This window comes from Mustela erminea, chromosome 19 (assembly GCF_009829155.1).
Source record: "Mustela erminea isolate mMusErm1 chromosome 19, mMusErm1.Pri, whole genome shotgun sequence".
In the NCBI taxonomy this organism is placed as follows: Eukaryota; Metazoa; Chordata; class Mammalia; order Carnivora; family Mustelidae; genus Mustela; species Mustela erminea.
Window position 1 is genome coordinate 48,361,453 of NC_045632.1, and position 23,397 is coordinate 48,384,849.

Here is a 23,397-nt window from a genome sequence, read left to right on the forward strand (position 1 = left end):
TCCCTCTCGCTCACTCCCTGCCCGCCTCCCTCCCATCCCTAGCCCTTCACACTGTGGTAAGTGGCATCGGTTGCTTAACCCAGAAACTCTGCCGTCATCCTTATTTCTCCCCTTGCCCCATTTTAACATCCCATTTGTTGGCAGTCAGTTCTGTCATTTCGCGTCCAGAACAATCCAGTTGCGGCTCTGACTCCACTGCCACCATCCTGCTCTGAGTCTCTGTGCCCTCCCTCTAGGACTACGGTGGTCGCTTCCTGATCCTGCTTTTCCTCTCGTTCTCCAGTCCTCTCCCCACCGTGGAGCCGGACTGATCTTGGAAAAGCATATCCAATTATTTCATTCCCTGCTTCTGTATTTTCCTTTGCACTTGGAGTGGAATCCCAGCTCGTCGCGATGGCATCCAAGGGCTGTGTGTCCTCGCTTTCTGCCTGCCTCTCCAGCCTTGTCGTGGGTCCCCTCCGCTGATCACGCTATAGGCACATTGGCCTCCTTTCTGTGCTTGGACTTCTCAAGGTCTGCCCACCCCACCCCCCACCCAGGGCCTTTGCACATGCTTGTGCCTCTGTCCGGAAGACGTAGCCGGCTGATTCCTGGTCACCATCAGGTCTCTTTTCCAGTGTTCCTTGTTCCCGTCCGTCCTATTTGGCATATGACTTCAGTTATTCCAGCACGTTGGCTTTGCTCCTTGTTTGATCTGGGTACGGGCCGCCCCTGCTGTGGGCACCCTCACAGACACTCAGACACCCCCTTGCGCTCTGTGTCATGGATCTGGTGGGTGCCGTAGTGGTTAACTGCGGTTCATGCTCTGTTCAGGCTGTTTCACTTTTCCCTGAATGTCCCCTTTCTGTGCTGTTGCCTACCAGAAAGTGGATGACCTTTAACACGTCTGTTGTATTTATTTCTGAGTAGGCAATACAGTACACAATTCAGAGTGAATATTGTAGAGAGTGTACAGGGGAAAACTCCCCCCCCCCCATTCTCGCTGGAAGTTTCCCTCGCTGGAGGCAAGTTAAGTTCCTTGTGTATCATTCCAGATGCTCCCCGCTCATATGAGCGCGTCTGTATAGGTCAGCTCGGATGCGTGTACCTGGGCATTCAGAGAGCAACCCTGATGGACAGGGTTATATAACAAAATATTATACAGGGTTAAATAACAAAAATATTGTTATTTTTTCCACTTTTGTATTCAGGTTGGTAGCGCACCTTAAACAGTGTCCCTCCCCTTGCTTTGCTCGTTAGGGTTGTTCCATATTGTGGCAGAAAAGCTTTCTCTCGTTCCTTTTTCTGTGCCCGTGTGGAGTATCCTGCCGTCGAGGGGACTGTGGGCTGCTCGGTGCCACTCCTGTCGGTGGCTAGGGAGGTGGCCTCCCCCTTCCCAGCTGACAGACGACGCCGTAATGTGGGTCTCTGACCTAGCTGCCGTCACACGGGGGGAGCGAGTCCATCTGATGGCATTTTGGATGCGTCCTGCATGCTGGCTGCTGGCTCCACGAGGTTCTGTGCTGGCATCCTGAGCACCGCCAGGCACCTGACCATCGAGCAGAAGATGGCAGACTATTCCAACAAGCTCTACCACCAGTTAGAGCAAGAAACGGGCATCCAGACAGGTAAGCAGGTAATCCGCCGCCCGCTGGTCAGCCTGTGGCGTGGACTCCCGGGCTCCAGGCCGTCTGCGCCCGGCACCGCATCAGCCCGCGGGTTCGGTGGTCAGGACTCGAGTACCAGGCCGGCGCTGCCGCTCGCCGGGGTCTTTTCCTGGCGCGAGTCTGTCAGCGTGTTGCGCTGTGTCCCGTTTCCCTGCCGTCCGGTCGAGGGGATCCGTCCTTACCCCGGATCCTTTCCGGAGCCTGTCATCCTCAGGATGTGAACGGCTCCCTGGGCCATTTGCTGTGACTTCACTCACTGAAGTCTATCTAGCAAGTGGCCACACGTGGCTCCTGAACGAAGCCGCTGAGGTCTTGCCCCCGGTTCGGTGCGTGATGGTGACATTGCTCTGAGCCGCGGCACCTGCCCGGTTGCTCTGAAGGCTGTTTCTGACCAAAGAGCTTAAACATAGGTTACCCGTCATGTGTGTCGTCAAGGGGAAAGACCCCAGGCAGTCGCGAGCTAAGTATGACCGGAGCAAGTAGAAAGGGAGGGCCGAGCCCCGGGACAGCCCCGCAGGGTCACAAGGTAGAGGGTGTCTGTCCGCGTGTCGTCAGGTGACGGATCGGCCAGAAGCCCAGGGGCTGATGAAACCGTTTGGTGGCCACGGGAGTTGTCCTGGGGGAGTAGCGGGGTCTAGAGCTGAAAATTCAGGACGCCCGTGTCGTCAGGGTTGCTCTTCTGAAGACCCGCGTAATTCAGATCCCAGATGGTTCCAGGCCGATCCTGGCAAGGTTGGTAGTAGCCTGACTTGCTTGCCCGCTGAGGTGGCCCTGCCGGGGGTCGCAGCGTAAGCACCGGGGATGTCTCCTTTGCTGCCCGTTCAGCGCTTATGTGACCCGCGACACGGCTGTCGTTGGGAAGGTGAGAGTTGATGTACTCAAAGGCCGAGGTTTTATGGCATTTCCCTTTCACAGGATTCCTACTCTGGCGAAGCGTCGCCTCGCGTGTAAATCTTGGATCAAGACTGAATGTCTGGGAACTGGGAGCGGGGGGCTGTGTTCGTGCAGAGGGGAGATGCCAGGAGAGGAGTTGGAGGAGGGGAGGGAAGAGGCCGTGGCCCTCTGCCCAGTGGATGAGCCTGGTGTCCCCCCCCCCCCCCCAACAGTGTCCTCAGACTTGGCCGGGCTTCCTCTGGAGCGGCGCGGACTCAGTGAAGATAGTAAAAGGCGTCCCCGCTCCTCACCACCTCTGCTTTTGTCACGGAGGTTGGCTGCTGCGTGCAGGACAGGCGGGAGTGGGTCCCTTTTGGTTGGATTTAATTTGGGGGCAACGGGTACTTGAGTCGGGTGGGAGCAGAGTCGGAGTCAGGAGAGGGTCTGCCTCGCGGGCCCCGAGCCGGAACTGCCGACCTGCGGTCCCGGGTTCGGTTCCTCGTGCTTTGCCGAGCCCTGCATCGCTTACCTGCTTGGATGCGAGAGGAACCCGGGCCGTAGGCCTCTTGTCTGTAAGGGAAGTTCATCTCACTGGAGTTCTGGGTCATTTCCTGGAACCGCATTTTGAGCCTGGTGTCTCCCTGTTGCTTTGCAGGGCAGCAAGGAAGTCAGGCCGGGGAGGGTCCAGGGGTCACGCTAGTCTGTCACCCCCGTTGCGGTTCAGCCATGGTGCAGCGGAAAGGGGACGTGGGGTCCCCAACGGAGAATTCCGTTACCCGGCAGGATGTGCAGGGGTCAGTTGGGGGACTGGTTTTGAGCCATTAAATGAAGACACGTGACCTGTATACAAGCTGGATTTCCGGATATTACACGCTGATCATCAGAGAGAGTGCATTTACGTGAGGAGCAGGCTTTCTGACTCAAGCCATTTGGCTCTTCTGAGAAAGCCTCCTTCAGGAGGTTCTCTGTGATACGAGGGAGTCGGGAAGCAGGAGTTGGAAGGTTTTGAATCCCCTAAAGCTGAGGACCGTGTTTGGGTTTGTTTTCACGGTTCAGAGCCCCTGCTAAGTTCCCTCCTGCGTCGCATGCCCGACCTGGAGACCCTGGAGATCCTGAAGTTGGTGAACTGCCCTGAGACCTTCACCCCGGACATGAGGTGCATCATGGGGGAGTCTCCTTCGGTGAGGGGCTACTTCGTCCTGGCGGGAATGAACTCTGCCGGCCTTTCGTTCGGTGGAGGGGCTGGGAGGTAAGTCTTCCTTGCTCTGCCCGTTTGCCAGGCGCTTCCTTCCTGCAGTCACTTGTTGCTCCTGTGGCGCGTCACGGGGGGTGGGCAGTGTGGCACGTTAACTGTGAGGAGGTAGCTGTGATTGGAGAGTTGTGCCCTAAGGTCATCACTGTGGCATATTCTGGAAGTGTCACTGCACAGTGTTTTGTGAACTCTTCCTTTGGAATTAGTCTGGTAGAGTGTGGGATGTACCTTTGTATTGAATGCTGCCCTTAGTTATCTCGAAATCTAACAAGTATGTTTGGAAGACACGATGAGATTGTTATAGACCCATTAGCCAATCTACGGATTCACCAATGTAGTCGTTCAAAAAACCGCTGGGTAAGTAAAGTCCAGTGACTGAATTTTTAGGTCATATAGTGAAAGATGTGGGTGTGTCTGTTTTCTTCTCTTCCTACTATGTGAGCAAGCATGGACAGAGTCTGTTTTGCACACCAGTGTGGGCCCTCAGGTGATGGGTGATATGTCAAGTATCAGGTTCTTACTATGTAATCAATAGGCAGAAGGGGAGGTCAGATCCTTCAACAGAGATCGGAACCTCAGGACAGTAGCCAGAGGCTCTCCCCAGGCTGCCACCAGTGTGTGGAGGTTTCACGATGCTCTAGCTTACCCTTGGTTTCCATGTGGTTTTCTTCCTCTTTGGTATCAGTGTAAATGGTTTTGTGGAAAGTGTTTACCTCTTGCGATGGCCAAATACATTTATTGAGTTACTAGGGATGAACATTTCACAAGTGGACACAGACAGAATAATTAAAATGTCTTTTTATTCATTTACAAACTTAGTAACATGAAAAGGACATCTGAATTGGAATCTGGCTTGATAGAAACACAGTGCACAATGTTAATACCACATTCATGGAGGCAGAAATTCACCCCAGGTACTAAAGTCACCAGAGTTCTCGAGAAAAGGTCCCATCCGCTAAAGTGCCTTAGATGTCTCAGCACCAGAAGCTGACGCTGCAGAGGGACCGAAAGGGGCTAAGCTAACTGCACACTTAGAGACGTAAATAAGGAGTCACAGCCTGAACAATAATTACAATGGCATTTCCTGGATCCCAAGAGTAGATTTGAGAGTGAAGCATTAATTGTGCTGCTAGAAACCCCCTCAGTGAAAGAAGCTGCAGAAGCTTTCTCCCCCTCACCTGTCTGCTCTGGGGAAGGGAGGTGATGGCGGGGTGCCTGGGAACCCTCAGACTGAAATGAAGTTTCTTTTCATCCTGCACCCACCGTGGGACATCCTGGTATAAGGCACGAGAACCGGGCTTGAAAAGAGGTGCTCCCAGCTCCAGTTCTTGGTGTGCAAAGGAAATCCTGGCATAGATCTTTTGAAACTGATGCTAAAAATATCTTTCCCACCCTCTTGTAATTTCTGTCTTTGAGGGACAGAAAACCGAGAAGGCAGAAAAGGTTTGTGAAGGGTAAAAATAGGTACCTTTAGATATGAGGAGAAAGCCCAGGAAGAAATGTGTAATTCTTCAAGGGATACAGATTCTCTGCTTGGAGAAGTCAAGAATCACATTATACGATGAATAACTCTGGTGTTTAATGAACAAAGAGAAGGCAAAGACATACAAAAATATTTAGTTCTCTTGAAAAATAGTGCATCTGTAGTGATGAGGGGCCGCAGATGCAGCCGTGGGCGGATGAGGGGAGCCTTACAACTCAGCACCTTGAAGTGGAGGAGGCCCAGGGGGGCTGCCGGGGACGCGCTGCCAGGCAGAGCCCGGGGCTCGCTCAGGGCTCACTGCCAGACACGGTTAGCGCCCGAAGACTCCCAGGTCAGCTACCGTTTCTGCCCTCTGCTGTGCTGCTCTGAACCCATGCGCCTGCAAGTGACCGTTCGTGACTCGTGAAAATGTTCCCTTTGTCGTTCTGATAGAAGATTTGGGGAGGGATGTGGGTGCGGGGAGGGGGAGTGTGCCAAAGGAAATGGAAACAGCAGGAAAGTTCTCCAGTACTAAGCAAGGTGCCCACACCTCCACCTCGGATACCAGAGGGGCCCTTTGCTGCTTCCACTGGTGAGACAGCTACAGAGAGACAGCAGGCTGCACCCGGGAGCTAACCCTGGAAGTCAGCCAGGACGCAGCCTTCTGGGGTCAGAATTGTGACGACAGATGATAGAAGATTCCCTTTTATCTCCCTCAGGTTCTCAGCGGAGGGTAGAGACTCAGATGCCAGAAGATGTGTCCATCAGGCAGAGGATGAACAGAGCTAGAAAGCAAGGTGAGGGGTCAGCTCTCCAGTGAGGGTAAGCCGCTTCCAGAAAGCTTCAGTCCCGCCGCATCGCGGGGGGGGTGGTTAACACTGCAAATACGCTCAGAGGCTGGTAGTGGAGGAAGGAGTTGTTACTTTTCACTTGTTTCACTGCCTCAGAGGGGAAAGAGGTAAAGCTGTTGGTCTGTACAAGGTGGAATCCATGGACACCAGATCTCCTGATGAGAAGCCAAGTCACCAGGCTTCTCCTCCTGCAGAAATGGGGTAACTGAGCCTTATCACTGAGCCTGGTGGTCTCTGTGCCCCTGTTCTGAAGGGCAGCTCTTGTATTCGGGGGCACAGGGAGGGACCCCTGCCCCCAGCAGAGCACTAGAAACGTAGGGGGTTGTTTGGTTCTCTCTCCTGGAGCAGGTCCCCTGTGCAGTGCTCCGTGGCTCTGACACGTTAGAGGACAGCAGGTAGTTCTTGTCCCTTGCTCTAAAGTTTTCCAAATTAGAGCGCTCCTGACTTCAGTGACACTGGTACGCACAGGGAGTCTCTCTGCTGCAAGCTTCCCCAGAAGACAAGTGACCGTGGGAGCGCCGGGAACCAGGATTTACATGTGGTGCTAGGAAGTGGGGGCTTAGCAGGTATTTCAGGGGAAGAGAGGGGCCGCAGGGACCCGCAGCCCCGAGTTTTCATCTGCTTGAGGCCGGTATGCTTTGTGTTTCTAGCTTCAAAGAGAAGAGCGCAGAGGCCCTCCCTCAAGAGAGCCCAAGATCAAGACAGCACAAGAGGTGACAGTGGATCCTTTCAGAGAAAAGACCGCGTGTCTGAACACAAAGTCCCGCTAACCGTTCACAGCAGTCCGGGGCCCTGGGATCTCCAGGGAGAGGTGAGTGGTCATCCACGGTGACGCACGGGGCCTGACCGCCGCAGAACGGACGTCTGTCAGGTGTGCGGGGAGGCAGGGAAGAGTCATCCCCCTCACAGTTACGAGCAAAGAGGGAAACTACCGAATTCAGACGGACAAAGTCTGACATAACCAAGAGATTTCAAGGGTGAGTGTTCAAGTGTCAGAAGCGAAGTGTGTGTGTCAGGGTCCTCGATAAACAGTGATGCCCCGGAAAATTAACATCTTGCCAATTACAGCTAAGCTAGAAGTAACTAATAAAGCTAGAATGTCTTTTAGATTCAACCTGAAATAGTTTTTCATTTACAAAGATGAGTGTGGCACAGAGCACAGGCTGCCTCTAGCGCCGCGATCCTTCCTCAGTCGGGCCCCCGCTGCTCACAGCTGCCGCGCCTGCCGTCCGGTGGGGCAACACCGCTGCCCCTTCCTCCCTCCTCCCCAGGGGCAGCGTCTCTCTGGGAACAGAGTTCTCACTACCTACTCCCTTAATAAATCAACTAAGACCTCCTTAAGCAGTCAGTGATCAAGTAGGCGTTGTCTGGCTGGGGAAATGGCAAGCAGCGTCTAGAAGGAATCTGTCTGATTGAGTAAATAGATCCCAAGAAATGCCGCAGCAGACACACCTGAGGATTCTAAGTTGCTCTAAAACAAAAGGCTTTTTAGTATCGAGACCTCACTAGAGCTAATACATCCAAGATACCAAGACAGCAGTTCAAAATCTGTAACAGTAGAGGTGGCCCAGCTAACTCCTACCTAACAGCACAGAGGGCCTTTCCGGTGCCCCAGGCCCTTTTCCATGCGGGAGCCCCAGAGCGCTGGCTGGCTGAGAGCGGACTCAGGATGTACTCTCTCCATGCTCAGAACTCTCCGCAGACCCATGGTGGGGGCAGGGGCAGCGCTGTGTGGATCTGTCGGTTCTGGGCCAGAGGAAGCCAAATTGGGGAGGCCAGCAGCTCTCTCGAACTCAGCATGGCCAGCGAGGTTTGGTTCCTCACCAAGACCACACAACCCTCCTGTTCCAAAGGGACAGCAGTGTTCAGTGGCGGAGGGCCCACTGCACAAGGGACCAGGGGAGGGAGGATGGACCAAGTCAGTGCGCTTGGAGAGACTGAGCTTAGAGGCAGAAAGCAGCAGCAGCGTTCTAGCAGCAGGAAACCGCCTCGGGGCTGTGCACCTTCTGAGATCAGACCCTTGCAGCTGGGAAAAGCAACACAAAAGGCAACATGGTTTTTCCCTTTCCAGCACTGGCTTGTTTACTCAGGCCGATAAAGGCTCTTGGAGAGCTGAGCGAGACGCGCAGAGAATTTGAGGCCGGTGGCCCCGGCCTGCACTGTAACACCCAGGCTGGTGGGGACCTCAGGATGGTGCCAGGGCCGCTGTTCACTAGAGACCAGACAGCATCCACGGGATGCCTCGCGGGGGTGAGGTAGATGGTCGTCCTCCTGCTCGAGGTACCAGGGGGCCAGCCCACAGCACAGGGAAAGGGAGAGGGATCCGCCTGGCCCAGCAGCACGGCCCGCGCTCGCACAGGGCTGAGCCACACACGCAGCGAGCCACCGCTCCGAGAAAAGTCGGCCTCACGGAACTCCTGCCCCGAGGCCTGCACACCACCAGCTTCCCTTGCTTCGAGACACAGCATTAGAAATCCGACTGTCCCGGTTACCTACTTGCACAGGTGGAGCTGGCGCCTGTCCTGCCCATTAGACATGGTTCTTGTCACCACGGGAATCTGGGGGGCGAAGAGGGGAGGGAGGAACAGCCCGGAGTGAGCGGTAGATGGAAAAGCGCAGAAGGGAGGGGAAGGTGGAAGGAGAAGAGGTTGCGAAGCAAAAGGTTTAAAAGCAGGTGAAGTTTAAAATGGCATCAAGGAGCTGAGGGCTGGGAGGCAGAGGTCAGGACAGACGGGGGCGGAGGGGAGCCCTGCGGTGGGGGTAGGTGGGCAAGTGAGGCCGCCGGCATTACTTCCCGTGCAAGTCACTTAGCTCTACGTCCTCCTTTCGGCGCTTGTGAGTGAAGAGTGAGGTGACCGGATAGAGCTTGGCCTTGGCCTGGAACCGGTGTCCCGCGATGTCAATCTCATACTCTCCCCGGTTAATAAAATCTGCTGTCACCACCTGTTCTTCCCCTGTGTCCTCGGAAAAATTGTGTACGAAGCCCAGGCAGACGTGGCGCTCCAGGGTGTAGCTGTAGGCGCTGCTGGTGGTCTTGCCCGCGTACTGCCCGTTGCGGTAAATGGGCTCCCCCCACCATGGCCAGAGGTCCAGGTCGGTGTCGTGGTCGTCCAGGATGAACATGGTGAGGCGTTTGTACACCCCGTTCTGCTTCTGCTGCAGCAGAGCATCTCGGCCAATGAAGTCCATCCCCTAGGAAAGAAGGCCAGGCTGAGAGGGGACGGCCGTGCTGGGTGCGAAGGGGCCGCTGGCGTCCCTGGCCTGGGGCACCCCCTCCGCCCCCCAGTTTCCCACTGCATGAAAAACTGCGTTCACCATAGTAAAGGCCTCCTCAGGGAACTTCTGTAACACAAGCATTTTTCAGATTTCAACCACAAGACCACACAGAAAAAAATACTGAGGAAGAAAAATCCTCCAAACGTACTCGCTAGAATTTAGAAAAACTACGTTTTTATATATGTAGAATCTCAACAAAAAGCCCACACATCTACATCTATATTCAATGCTTGTAGGTTCGCATAGGCAACCCAGCAGTTAGAAACAGTGATTACGAACAGATAAAATGGTGTGTTTTACTTTTCTTGATACTCTTTGCTATCTTATCCCAAATTAGTATTCATTACTTTTCTATCAGAGAGAAAACAGTTACCTGTAATTGTGCACAGAGAAGACTACAGAGCTGTACCGCAAGGGAAGGCCTAAGATCATTTGCGCAGCAGGAGCGAGTGCGGGGAGCCCGGCTGGGGGCGGCGGGGAGAGGAGCACACGCTCAGAGGGAGAGGCGGCAGCTTGCGGGGGGCAGGCTGGTGGGGGGCAGACGTGGGAAAGAGACTTTTCACTAACATCCTCTTGACCTAGTACTTTTCTAAAAAATGATGTTCCTACTCACTTTGTAAAGAAAGAAAACTGAGGCAGCTGACTCTAAGAGGCGTACCGTGTACAAAGGCCCATGGCACGGAAATGGAGCAACTTCCTCAACAGCCCTCTGTCTGCAGGAGCGCCAAGCAGGGTGCCTGGCTGCTTCCGATGGTGGGGTGCGCGGCTCTTGATCTCAGGGGTGTAAGGGGTGGGGCAGCCAAGGGCTCACAACCAGTTTTCTTATTAGGACAGACACATTTTTCACTCTAAGGACATCCTCCTTGTCCTTGTCCATCCAAGGCCATCCCTGGGCCTTCCACCTCAGCCGCTCCTTTCTGAGGCCACGTCCACTCCTGCTGCAGGGGGTGGGGTGGGGGGAGCCCTTGGGCCGCGCAGACACAGTACCTTCTCCAGTTTCACCCGAGATTCTCGTCCACATTCCAGGGGGGTGGTGAGGGTATTTAAATCCTGACCCCAGAAGGCAAAAAACTTCTCAATCCGAAGACTACGAAGAGCATAGTACCCAGCATTCCGGATTCCGTATTTCTGCCCAACGCTCATCACCTCGTTGTACACGTGCAGGGCATACTAAAGGGGGAGAGGAGAGGTCAGTGACTCGCACATCCATTTGACATGGGGGTGTGTCTGGCAGTGCCGACGGCAGGCCACCTCGACTCTGACAAGGCAGAGGGTGTGTGAAATTCTCAGGATGTCTCATCTTTGACAAACCAAAGCACTACCCCCCCCAGGGGTAATGAGCCAGGGTCTCCCCAACCCCAACATTAAGCTCCATGAAAGCAGTACCCGTATCTTTCCCTTCTCTCCAGCGCCTCGAACAGGGAGCAGGTCGCGAGTACCAATCCTAGACGCATGCCTACCCCCCGGCATGGCCAGGCCCATCACCGCCTCCGCAGCAGCCCAGTCGTCTCTCTCGCCCCACTTGGCTCCCCCGTGACCCCTCATGCACTGCCCGGGCTAGGAAATGTATCACACACAACTCTGCACAGTCTCTGACTTTTCACAGATGACAGCACATCCGGACAACCAGATCAAGTCACAGAGGAGCCAGGAAGGCAGCACAGCCCTGCCCGTGTCCCACAGCAGCCAGCCTCTCGTGGCATTCTTTTCTTGGTTCTAGAAACTCAGATACCTTAAGCAAACAAAGTTTTCCAAATGGAAAGCGAATGCTCAATCCCTACCTAAACACGCTGTGTGGAATCTAAAGCCCAGAACAGACGTTATTTGCTAGAAAAACTGTGAAACAAAAACCAAAACGAGAAATCGGAGAAACGCTGTACGATCGCAGAGTGGAACCCAAAACAACGAAGAAACGCAAACCCACACCCACAGAAAGACCAGAGTTGCGGTTCGAGAGTTGGGGAGTTCCAGGAGGGGAAGTGGAGGGAGGGGACAGAAGGTAACAGACTCCCAGGCAGGAGACAAATGCGAGCTAGGGAGGGAGCAGACCACCTGATGACCCTGGCGGGGACCCTGCTGCGTGACAGACACATGGGCTGTTTCAAGAGTGAGTCCCGAGCATCTTCGTCACAAGGAAAGCACCTTGTGTGCTCTTCCCTGAGAGACGAACGACGCGTGTGGAACTTAGCCCGGCAGTTCTCCCACGGGGCTGGTCAGTCCGCCAGGCCGTGCGCGCGCAACCCTGTCCAGTGACACGTGCCCACGGTAAAACCAGAAAAACACCTGGCTTCCTCCTCGGCGTGGAAGTCCTTTCCCCTGGTGGGGCCCCTGGCCTGTCTGGTGCATTCCTCCAGCTGAGGCAGCAGCTGCTGAACGGGCCACCCGTGGGGACAGCCTCCATGCGACCGCATCTACACACAGCTATGGTGCCTGTGGCCCAGACACCTGCGTGGGGGTAGGCTGAGGGGACAGTGACAGGGACATGGCAATAATGAAGGGCCCGCATCCCTAGTGCCTTCTGTTCAGTGCTTTCCGGTCTTGAGCTGAATACTAGAGTGAAGAGGAAGGCCAGGGAAGAAAGACTCAGCAGGCAACTAGGGCTGGATGAGAAAAGCAGGTCCCGAGCACGTACTCCTTGTCTAAGAGCTGGGGGGGGATTCAGTGTGAGCAAAGCAAGAACCTGCCATGTGCCACCATATCTCGGAATACATTTCCCTCAAAGAGACCAATGTAGTTGACAGTAGAGTTCACATGGCTTTGAACCGTGTGGGTCTCGCTTTCTACATGGACTTCTGCACACGGTACAGGGCTGTAGATATATTTACCTTAGGATTTTACTAACATTTTCTTTTCTCTAGCTTCCTAGACTGGAAGAGGACAGTACGCAGTACACAGAGCACATGAAGTATGTGTCCGTCAGCTCCTCGAGTGATCAGTAACGCTTCCAGTCAACAGCAGGCTCTTAGCAGATCACGTTTTTGAGGAGTTGAAGTTCTATGTGAGGCTCTGACTGGGGCAGGATGGGGGTGCCCTGACCCCCACGTTATTCAAGGGTCAACTGCATAACCTTCTTGAGGATGAAAGCGCTTGAGAAGAACCCATGCATGGCACAAATCACCTCTTGGACTCATGGAAAATCATAAAAACAGGACCAGCCCAGGATAGTCAGACATAGAAACCAAGGCCTTAACTAATGAAGCTACTGGAGCCACAGAGCATCCCCCTCTTGACCAGGTTTGGCCACTTAATGACACAGGCACCCAAGCGGCAAAGCTGACTGATCATGTGGCACTTCAGAATCGATCCCTGCCTGCACAGGCACAAGTCAGCTACCTCTGCATCAGCTCTTCCCAAATTGTGACTAATCCCTTCATCTTAAAACCATTATATCTGTCTGGACAAGGACATAAAATTCCATGGGCTGGCAGATGCATGCTTCCACCAGTAACGGAAAGAAAGCCTAAGGCCGTATAGGTAATGCAACTAACATCAAGAACAAGACAGAGATGCCTAGGATCCCTATGTACATAAGACTGGACCCTGAAAATTCCAAGGACTCAACTAAAAAACAACTATAAGAAAATTTAGTAAGGAAATAAAAAATATAAAAGAAAAAAAATGGCTTTCATTATCACTTTGGGGCGCCTGGGTGGCTCAGTTAAGGTTAAACATTTGCCTTCAGCTCAGATCATGATCTCAGGGTCCTGGGACCGAGACCCGATTCGGGCTCCTGGCTAAGCTGCTCCCTTTCTCTCTGCCCATCTCCCAACCTGTGCATGCTCCCGCTCTCAAATAATAAAATCTTTTTAAAAAATAATAATCACTTAGAAGATAATGGAACAAAGATACTCCTCTCATTCACAATAGCAACAAAATATTTTAACATCTGTAAGAAGAAAACTTCAAATACCTCTGAAAGGTCACCAAAAAAACTTAAATAAAAACTCAAAGGCTTTCTTTTTAAGATTGAGCACATCATGTCAGTTCTTCCTAATGTATAAATGTAATATAATCCAGAATCCGTCAGTGTTCTTAACTAGATAATTACAGTTTCCAAGGGAAAATAAGAAAACATGTTTTTTTCCCCAGTTTTCCAAGCTATGGAGAAGGATAAGCACGACCAAATATTACAATACATAAGTGACCCCGATCATGGATAGACTAAGGGAACAGAAGTCCAAAAATAAAAACAGAAGTCCAGAAATAAATCCAAAAACAGAGGAATTTAGGATCCGTAAGGACGGAATGTCAAATCAACTGGTTATCCACGTAGAAAAAAAAGTCTAATCCATATCCCATGAAGTACAGCAAGAGACACTGCGAAAGGATGGGGCATCAAAATACATGAAAACCCCACAAACCCATACAACAGAGCAACACAACTATAAAAGCACTAGAGGAAAACTGAAAAAAATCTTACAATCCTGACGCTATGCATCACACTCCAGAAGGCACAAAAGATCAACTCAATTACATAAAAATCAAATCTCTGCAATGTATGAAACATTTCTCATAATTTTTTTTTTAAACCCTGTGTGGCAAAAAAATGAAAAGACCAGTGACAAACTGGGGGGCATCTAGGTGGCTCAGTGGTTAAAGCCTCCAATTCTTGGTTTCAGCTCAGGTCACGATCTCTGGGTTCTGAGATCAAGTCCCACATTGGTCTCTGTGCTCAGTACCAAGTCTGCCGGAGACTTTCCCTCTGCCCATCCCCCCGCTTGCGCACACACTCTCAAATAAAATCAATCTTAAAAAAAAAAAAAAAAAGACAAACTGGGATACACCTCAACAGCAAGGACTGATTTAGACAATGCTTAAAAACTGGTAAACAGACCAATCATTGGGGCACCTGAGTGGCTCAGTGGGTTAAAGCCTCTGCCTTCAGCTCGGGTCATGGTCCCAGGGTCCTGGGATCAAGCCCCAAATTGGGCTCTCTGCTCAGCGGGGAGCCTGCTTCCCTTCCTCTCTCTCTGCCTTCCTCTCTGCCTCCTTGTGATCTCTATCAAATGGATAAATAAAATCTTAAAATAAATAAATAAATAAATAATCTTCAGTGGAAAAAAAAAAAGACCAATCACTGATTACAAAAGTGCACAAAGGTTATGACCAGAACATTCATTCATGCCACGTTTATTAACCACTTAACTATGTGCCAAATACTTCTCTAGGTGCCTAGGATATAAAAGTTAAAACAGATAAATAATCCTGCCTTCAGAGAACTTAAATTAAATAAAGGTAATCTGATGAATGAAATAAATAAAATACATTTCATCAGATGGAAAGCAGAGAGGGAGAACCAGGGGGTGGGGTGGCTGTTGCGCCCGTTAAGGCCTCATCCGGAAGATGCCATGTGAACGCGACCCGAAGCAGGTGCGGCTCTGAGAGCCTCCCGATGGGGGAAGGGCACACCAGGGAAGGGGAAGAGCCAAGTGCAAAGACCCTGAGGCAGAAGCAGCAGCACGGTCAAGGACTGGCAAGGAGCAGGAGAGGCAGAGAAAGGATAAGGTCAGAAGAACAAGGTGGGGGAGGGGCCGGCAGGAGTGCACAGGTCCTACAGATGAGCTTTCACTTGGAAATGGGTTCTGAAAAGTTGCTTCATCTCACAAAGAAAGTGAAGAGTGCGCTGACAACGCCGTACCTATCAGCCAGCGTGTGAGAGCAGCGTTGGGGCGTGCGCGTGTGCGGCCCGGAAAGACACCGGTACACAGAGCGGCTTGTAACAAAGGCCTACAAAGCGCTACACCCACAAACGTCCATTAGTCCCAGACTAATCATGTAAATGATGATTTGATGATGTGATGTGAAGGAAGACTCACCATTGTTAAAAAATAAAGAGGGAGCTCTTCTCTTTAGGTACTGACCCGGAAGGAGCTCTACGATTATTAAGAACATCTGTATGCTTCCATCTGTGTTTCTAAAAAAGGGTTATGGTGTCTTTGAACTTATCTGCATATGCACAGAAATCTTGGACATGACCTACAAAAAATAGCTGGTCACTAGTGGTTGCTGGGAACTGCTCAGGTGGCACTAAATCCTTCCTATAGGTTTTGATTTTTTTTTTTTAATTTGTAAAGATTTTATCTATTTATTTGACAGAGATCACAAGTAGGCAGAGAGGCAGGCAGAGAGGGGGAAGCAGGCTCCCTGCTGAGCAGAGAGCCCGATTTGGGGCTTGATCCCAGGACCCTGAGATCATGACCTGAGCCGAAGGCAGAGGCTTTAACCCACTGAGCCACCCAGGCGCCCCTAGGTTTTGATTTTTAAACCATGTAAATGTATTTCCTCTTCAAAAAAGTAAATATCTTAGTTCAAATGTTGAAGTCCCTCCACTGCAGCCTACCTCAGTTCCCAAGGCCCAGCTGGAAACGCTCTCTAGCCCTGCCAGTGCCCAGCCGGCGTGGAGAAGCCGGCACCTTCCCCGGGAGGCTCACCTCTATGGGGATATATAGCATGAATCCCGGCTCTCCCGTGTGCGTCATGCTCATCACCCGGATCCCGTTCGCGTAGCCCACGCTCATCTCCTGTGGAAGCAGAGGGAGCGGTTGAGCACGGGCACTTCAGAGGTCCTGGGCACCCGGCGCTTGTGGAGCGACGAACACCTGAGGTGAGCCCCTCTCGTTAGCTCTGCACCTCTGATTCGACAAGGCGCACATGTGAATGAAAAATTCATCCTCCAAGTAGTCTGTTTGCAAGTACTGGGGTCACCAGGAATGGAGCAGAGTCGCAACAATCTCTCTTCTCAGGAGTGTCGCCACTGCAGGAGGGCCAGCCAAGCTGCTGGTGGGAAGTGGAGGCAAAGTCTTTACAAGCAAGAAACATTTCTTTGCACAAAGCCCTGCTGAGGATTGGTTGTAGTCAGGGGCCTCTTGAGTGATGAAGACCGGGTCAATGTCTTCTCCAGGGGATCTGGCAGCCAAGTCCTGGGCACCTGCCCCACAAGAGGGCACCCGATGACCACAGAACGTGGTGCACCTGCTACTCGGGTCAGAGGCTGGGCTTCTCACCCTCAGAATGTGTTTATGGAACCTTAGTTACCTAACGACCCTCTGGCACCATTGTTGTTCCTATCAGGGAAAGTGCTAAGTCCCAGATGGCAGTGAAGCAAGCTACTCCCCCAGGGAGCCCAAGAGGACACGCTGCTCCGCAGGCTCATGCACATGGACCACTCGTCAGGAAGCAAGCCCTGCAGGGAAGGGCCTGCTAACGGCTAATGGCGTGAGCTTTCCGTTGCTTCCATTCTGCCGCGGAGGAAAAGGAAAACTGTACAGTCAGCAGCTGGATCCCAGCTTGGGTCCAAATTTCGAGGAGCCTCTATGAGTAACTGTCCCACGGCTGTTGGTTACAGGTCACCAAACCACTGGTCCGTTTAGACCTCATTTACCAGCATTCAGTTCCCACTTGTTTTACTTAGTTATCAGTGGCTACTGTTGCCAAACATAAGGAACTTACAGAAGCTGCTCACCCAGAGATACTGCACAGACAGAAGTTACTCTGTGAAGGGGAAGGGGAAGCACAGAGAATGCGGACCTGACCTTAACCAGCATTTTTGGCATCTGTGTAATAATGCTCTAACTTAGAAAATTTAAGCCACTGCTACATAAAGCAATAAATATATAGGGCTGATACTGAGAGAAGTTAAATCCACTTTCAAAGATAGCCTAATGCTTACTGAATAAGGAGACCTGGCAGGGTGAAAAATAAATGAATTTACTGAGTCATTTTGTTTGCTTAATGAAAACCATAACACCTTTTGTGGGCATCAATTGCTGTAGTAAGAACATGTAATTGCCATCACTATAAAACAAGTATTCCCTTAACAACCCACTTAACAACTAAAACTGTATTAGCACCCACCTTGCAAAACAGACTTGGGAAGTGGTCCGGAGTCATAGGGGCATAGGACAGCTCAGACAGCACATCCACAGCTCGAGGACCGATCAGATTGAGGGCTAAATGGAAAGGAGCGAGAGACACCAGTCCAGGTGACAGCGGGGCCAAAGAGAAAAGTCTGTTTTGGACTTGATCCCTTGCTGCCAGGCCTGGGCATTGAGACCACGACAGCAACCCTTTGCTCAGGCAACCCAAGGATGGACAGAGAGAGAGTCCCTCCATTCTGACAAACACACCCCTCCTGACAGGCTGCTACAGGCAGCTACTGACTGCTGGCAACAGCGCCCAGCGAGCTGCTTCCTCTGCCCGGCTGCGCTGGGAAACAACCCACGGCCGCCTCTGCAGGGACACTGGGATCGTGAGACCACGTCCTGGCTGACGACAGGTGCCCACTGCCAGGCCTGGCCATGAACTGGCCGCACAGTTCCCACTGCCTCCCTTTTCCCAGGCTGCTACGTGACGGGAGGAGCCCAATCCCCGATCTGCACCAGGAGGACAGCCCTGAGGAGAGCTGCCCAACCAGCCTGGAGTCCATCATGTGACAGCAGCCTGTGGGAACCACACACCAACCACCCTCAGGGGCTAGAATACAACTCCAGTTCTACAGTCTGCCAGTCTGGAAGCAAGAAGGAAAAGCTGCTATGAATTGTCAACGAGGGTCTGCTGGGGACGAGGGGCGGGTGTCAGTTAAATGGGGGGTTGGCAGGCATTAAACCTAGAATGAGCAGGTAGAAGGAGGGGCTGCTCCCCCGCAGGACTGCTCAGGAGGAGACAATTAAGTCATCCTTGGGGAGCCTGCGTGGCTCAGTCAGCTGAGTGTCTGCCTTCAGCTCAGGTCATGATCTTGGGTCCTGGGATTGAGTCCCGCATCGGGCTCCCTGCTCTGTGGGAAGCCTGCTTCTCCCTCTCCCATTCCCCCTGCTTATGCTCCCTCTCTCACTGCTTCTCTGTCAAATAAATAAATAAAATCTTAAAAAAAATTAAGTCATCCTCAAAAATTATTCACTCACTTAAAAAAGATAACAGGAAATTCTGAGGAGAATAATACATCAGCAATAAATTTAAAAATACCGTTCAGGACACCTGAGTGATGCAGTGGGTTGGGCATCCGACTCTTGATTTTATCTCAGGTAACAAACTCAGGGTCATGGGATCAGGTCCCATGTTGAGCTCAGCGCTCAGCATGGAGTCTGCTGATAAATAAATAAAATCTTTTTTTAAAAAATTGATTTATTTGACAGAGAGACACAGTGAGAGGGAAGCACAAGTAGGGGGAGTGGGAGAGGGAGAAGCAGGCTTCTCGCTGAGCAGGAAGCCTGATGTGGGGCTCGATCCCAGGACCCTGGGATCGTGACCTGAGCACAAGGCAGACGCTTAATGACTGAGCCACCCAGGTGCTCCTGATAAATCTTTTAAAGGAAAATGTATTTCTTTTAGAGAGTGTGCGAGCACATGATGGGGAGGAGGGGCAGAGGGAGAGAGAGAATCTCAAGCAGACTCCACAATGAGCCTCACGTAGGGCTTGATCTTACAACCCTGAGATCATGACTTGAGATGGAATCAAGTCAGATGCCCAACCAACTGTGCCACCCAGGCGCCCTGTCAAATAGATAGACACAGAGAATCTTTAAAAAAAAAAAGAAAAGAAAAAAAAACCTATTGGCGTCCCTGGTGGCTCAGTTGTTAAGCATCTGCTTTTGGCTGAGGACATGATCCCAGGGTCCTGGGAACGAGCCCCACGCTGGGATCCTTGCTCAGCAGGAAGCCTGCTTCTCCCTCTTCCGCTCCCCCTGCTTATGTTCCCTCTCTCACTCTCTGTCAAATAAATAAATAAAATCTTTAAAAAAAATACTATTCAAATGATTTACTCATTCATTTAAGCAATATCTGCACTCCTCCATGCTGGCCGTAGGGATACAACAACAAACAAAACAAACCACAACTAAAGCACGACTCAGTGCACACCGCACTGACAAAAACCTGGGTATCAGAGAGCGACGCTGTGCGCCCAGAGAGCCTCCTGCACGCCTCTGACTCTGATCCCCATTTCTGAATGTCAAATAGAAAGAAGGCAAATGGAGAAGACACATCTGGACAGGCTGGCCTTTCCCTGCACAGCTGACCCCAGAGGGCCCGCCTACCGGTGTATTTCCAGGTGACGTCCTCAAGAAGCAGGTTGCTGTCTTCCGGCATGTGTTTCTTAAGCCAGGCCCAACAGTGGACCTGCTGGTCGGTGGGAGAAATCATGAAGAAACTGAGAGGGAGACAGAGAGTAATCAAAGCCAGGCAGCTGAGAAAGGCTCAGGAAGCAGGCAGGTTAACTCATTTCAAAGCAACCCATGAGCAGAAGACCTAGCTTTCAGAGAGGGCCAGCAGTGCCCAAGCCCAGGATCTACCGAGTAAGCACAAAACAAGACCCGGGCTTCCTGTCGGTGCCAAGACAGCATACAAGACCGACTATGGTAAGCGACCATCTCTGCCCCTAGGGTGACTCCTCTGTTCACAGAGAATTTTATTAATCTGGGGGTTTCTTTTCCTTCCCTTGTGATTTCTGTCTGTACTGCACTGCCAATGACCAGGCCAGGAATGTCTAAAATCTGTGTCCTGGGTGTAAGCTGGTTTCCTGGAGCCCAGGGCCGGGCGCTCGGCTCCCCGCATGGAGTCAGGGGGCCGTGGGGGGCGGTGGGGGACGTGGGCCTCACCTGCGCTTGCTCAGGCGTGCGACACTGCAGTCGTTCTCATAGCCCCCGCCCTGGTTGAGCATGCCGGTGTGCACGATGTGGCCCACAGGCACGTCCAAGTCGTTGGAGAAGAGGTACTGAAGGACTTCCAGGGCCTGGTCCCCGGTGGACTGCCGGGTTAGGGAACAAAGCAGAGAGCGTGAGCATGAAAGCCTGTGGCCGGGTAACACTGTGACCTGCTGAGGAGATTCCCCTCATCATCCCCCAGCAACGATGCCTGTGGTTTTACTCCACCGGCCAGAAGCTCCGGAGAAAGCTAGCTCGATTCCGATGGTAAGTGGGCCTCGGCAAGCGAATTACAACCCAGAAACAGCTCAAAATTTAGAGAAATGCTATAATACAGCTAACACACTAAGATATACCAGAGTTCTTAGAGAAGCAGTTTTAAAGTGACAGATGAAAAACGGGGCATTTAACGAATACGCAAAGGTTCCTAATCTCTTCTTTTGGTTCCCAAGCACTTACTGTTATTTCAAACTTTGTGAAAGAAGACATGTCAATGACGCACACAGCTTCCTTACAGCACTTGACCTCAGACTCCACAATTTCAAACCAGTCTGGCTTATAGAACGTCTTGCTCTGCTCCAATGCCAGGAGGTCTGTGGACCAGAAAACAACAAAAGAAAAAGAGAAGAGATTTATATTGCGTGGAGCTTAGTAGAGCGTGACAGATTTTGTTTACTCCTCTAGGAGCATGTTCTAGCTGTAACACATTTTAAATGGGTTTTATTGGCGCCCAGGACAAAAAAGGAACAAAAATGAAAACTGGCCTTCTTACCCTTGTCCGGTGGCACAAAGTACTTGGGCCTCTCAAATCCATGTTTCTCCATCCACCTGGCTCCTTGTGCATCCAGCCGGTCATAGAGAGGGGAGGTGCGTAACTGCCTCCCGGTCTGGAAGTCCCAACGGGGAACCTTCAGATCGTACAGCAGAGCTGGAACAGATAAGGACAGTCTCTGCCAGCCCAAACCACAGGGCGGAGAACACAGCATGCACGAGGTTCAGGACTTGCTCCTATGCACAAGAGCACGCTCTGTGGGCTAACAGGGCCTAATATGGACCAGTGCCCAGTGCAACAGGCCGGCTCCCAAAGAAAGAGGAATGCTGCAGAAGCCACGCTCCTCTCTCACAGTTACACAGCTGTGAGCCGCAGAACACCTCCAGGTTCGAATCCGCAGGCAGAGTCAATGGGAGGAAGGTCCGATTTCCCCAGCAGAGAGGAAGGCTGCATCGCCACAGCACACAGCAGGCAACAACAGGCAACAACGTGTGAACACACGGCGTGTGCTGCTTTATGGGGCCAGAGTTGCTGAGCCCTCAGAACTGCTACAGACACCTCTCTCTAACATCTGACCCGCTTTCGAAGTGAAAGGGCACAGAGTATACCCTGATTTGGTGGCTGTGATGTAGGACAGGTTGCAGAGCCCTGGCCCAGTGACGTAGTCACATAACAAAGCCAAGGTCAGAATTCATGTCTCCTAGTGTCTAATCTCCGACAGCAAGATGTGAAAACAGCCAGCAAGAGTGTGAGCTCAAGTCGCAGCACAGAGAAAACCTGACCTCGTGGCATGCCACACAAGAGGGACAGCGGGCTACAGAGGAGGCTGAGAAATGCAGAGAAGGGACCCACGCTGGTTGCCTTAACTTGTGACGATGTTTCAGTCCCCTCTCACATTTAAGGTCCTACTTAGCTTCCCCACTTTCTATTGTGCCTGCGATTCCTGTCATGTGAGAATCGGAGGTGGCCACCAGAAGTGTCACGTCATCAAGGAGAAACTAAAGCTCCATTACAATTTGCACAGGTTCTAAAGAAACTACAGCTGGGAAAATCAGGACTTAAGGCAGTTCATCATTTTAACCAAAATCTCTGCTAAAATTAAAGAATCTTAGTGGCCACCCAGGCCTTCTGTCTCCCACAGACAGTTCTCTGCCACAGGCAAGAAGTGAGCACATAGATGCTAATGCTTAACCAAAGGCCTCATTGTGAATGGGCCCCCGACCCCCACCACTACTTAATCAACAGTTCACTGTTAATCAAGACTGGTGCTCAGAGCCAGTGCAGAAACTTGGCTGTGAGTATAAATATGCCCCAAATATTTAGGAATATTTTGGCAAACTCTCAGAATAATAGTTCCTCAGTATAGGACAGTGAAATGACAGTCTGATTTGGTTCAGTTTCTGATACAAAAGCTGACCCTGAGGGTTTACTAGAAAATAAATCAGAGACAAGGTACAGTAACAAGTTAAAAGGAAGAGGCCTTCAAAGCTGGAGGGAAGACCAAGGAGAACAGAAGCGTATGTTTTATATTTACATGAGAAGTGGTCTCCTATCTTGCTAGCATGTAACAGTTAATGACAAAAATCACTCAGAGAAACCTGAAGCTTTGAGAATAATGTGGCAAATTCTCTGCCTGACCAAATCATGGTCTCAAAGATCAAGGAGGGAGCGAGAGCATTCACCTGGCATGGGAGCTTGGCAGGCGCCGTGGAAAGCAGATGACACTAGGAATCCGCATGGAAGCCCTATTCTTTCCTATTCCCAGAGGTAAATAAAAGACAATATACTAAAGAGAAGGTTCTGTAAATATCACCCAGGGCCTAATGCCTCAACCAGACATCAGAAGTTATTAAACAACTGCCCCTCAGAATGATCAAGCAGGCCCCAGGGCAGACACCTTCAACAAGGCACTGCCGGGACCAAGCTCCACTCACGCATGACTTCCATGACCCGGTGACGCAGAAAGGTGCGGCTGCTCTGGAGGGCTCCGAAACGCTTCAAGTCCAGTTCCCAGATGTTTTCTGATGGGGAACCGTGCACCATCCATTCAGCGAGGTACCTGTTTAGACGTGGGGGAAGTTGCTATACCTCCCATGGGAAACTCTCCTAACTGTACGCGGAAGCAACAGCCAACAGAAACAGCCCGTCTTGTCACAGACCGGTTGAGAAATTGTGGGCAAATCCCTTAACTTTTCTGAACAAACAAATATGATCCATCTACTGCTCTCAAAACCACTGTGAGAATTTTAACTCTAGTAAGATTCCCTAGAAAGTGCTATAAGACAAGCCACATCTGTGAAAAAAGACAAAAGTAGAGATGTACTCTAATTTATCCATCCAGTGGTTTTTTCCTGGAAAACCCTTGGAGGTTATACAGCTATCTGACCATATCTCAGCTCCAACCACTTTGGGTAACTCCTCTTCCCTGTTTTCAGAGCCATTCTACAAGTCACTCAAGAAAAATGGCCTCATCAATAAAAAATTCAGATCAATAAAAAAATTCAGAAATTTAATGTGCTAAAATACACAGAACATAGCAGAACATAGAACAAAACAGAACATAAAATTGAACACCTTAATCGTTTTCCTGTGTGAGGTTCAGGGGCAGTACGTACTTCGACAGTGCCG

General features: G+C 51.4%; 2 protein-coding genes across 10 annotated transcripts in view; one reads left to right on the top strand and one right to left on the bottom strand.

Moving 5' to 3' along the window:
• The first annotated feature begins 1,475 nt into the window (after positions 1–1,475).
• On the top strand, positions 1,476–13,931 carry LOC116578851 (pyruvate dehydrogenase phosphatase regulatory subunit, mitochondrial-like). Of its 3 annotated transcripts, none has more exons than XM_032323441.1 (4): positions 1,476–1,607; positions 3,576–3,768; positions 5,953–6,030; positions 6,735–7,191. In XM_032323441.1, exons 1-3 carry the CDS (start codon positions 1,547–1,549, stop codon positions 6,020–6,022), a joined length of 324 nt encoding a protein of 107 aa, XP_032179332.1. In that variant the 5' UTR covers positions 1,476–1,546; the 3' UTR covers positions 6,023–6,030; positions 6,735–7,191. The 3 variants fall into 3 exon arrangements, 1 of the variants encoding a protein (XP_032179332.1); XR_004281072.1 differs by lacking the exon at positions 1,476–1,607 and adding an exon at positions 12,219–13,931 and having other exon boundaries at positions 2,309–3,768; positions 6,735–6,895; XR_004281071.1 differs by lacking the exon at positions 1,476–1,607 and adding an exon at positions 12,227–13,931 and having other exon boundaries at positions 2,309–3,768; positions 6,735–6,895.
• The window catches only part of LOC116578850 (pyruvate dehydrogenase phosphatase regulatory subunit, mitochondrial), a 37,693-nt gene continuing 18,848 nt past the window's right edge, over positions 4,553–23,397 (bottom strand). For 3 of the 7 annotated variants that reach the window (XM_032323439.1, XM_032323437.1, XM_032323438.1), the window contains 9 exons: positions 22,704–22,828; positions 20,770–20,925; positions 20,457–20,590; positions 19,953–20,101; positions 19,392–19,504; positions 17,215–17,309; positions 15,792–15,881; positions 10,348–10,530; positions 4,553–9,276 (listed from right to left, as the gene is read on the bottom strand). In XM_032323439.1, coding sequence (XP_032179330.1) covers positions 8,872–9,276; positions 10,348–10,530; positions 15,792–15,881; positions 17,215–17,309; positions 19,392–19,504; positions 19,953–20,101; positions 20,457–20,590; positions 20,770–20,925; positions 22,704–22,828 — 1,450 coding nt within the window. In that variant the 3' untranslated portion in view covers positions 4,553–8,871. The remainder of the gene's footprint in view (positions 9,277–10,347; positions 10,531–15,791; positions 15,882–17,214; positions 17,310–19,391; positions 19,505–19,952; positions 20,102–20,456; positions 20,591–20,769; positions 20,926–22,703; positions 22,829–23,397) is intronic. The other 4 variants (XR_004281070.1, XR_004281067.1, XR_004281068.1 and 1 more) reach the window with 4 other exon arrangements.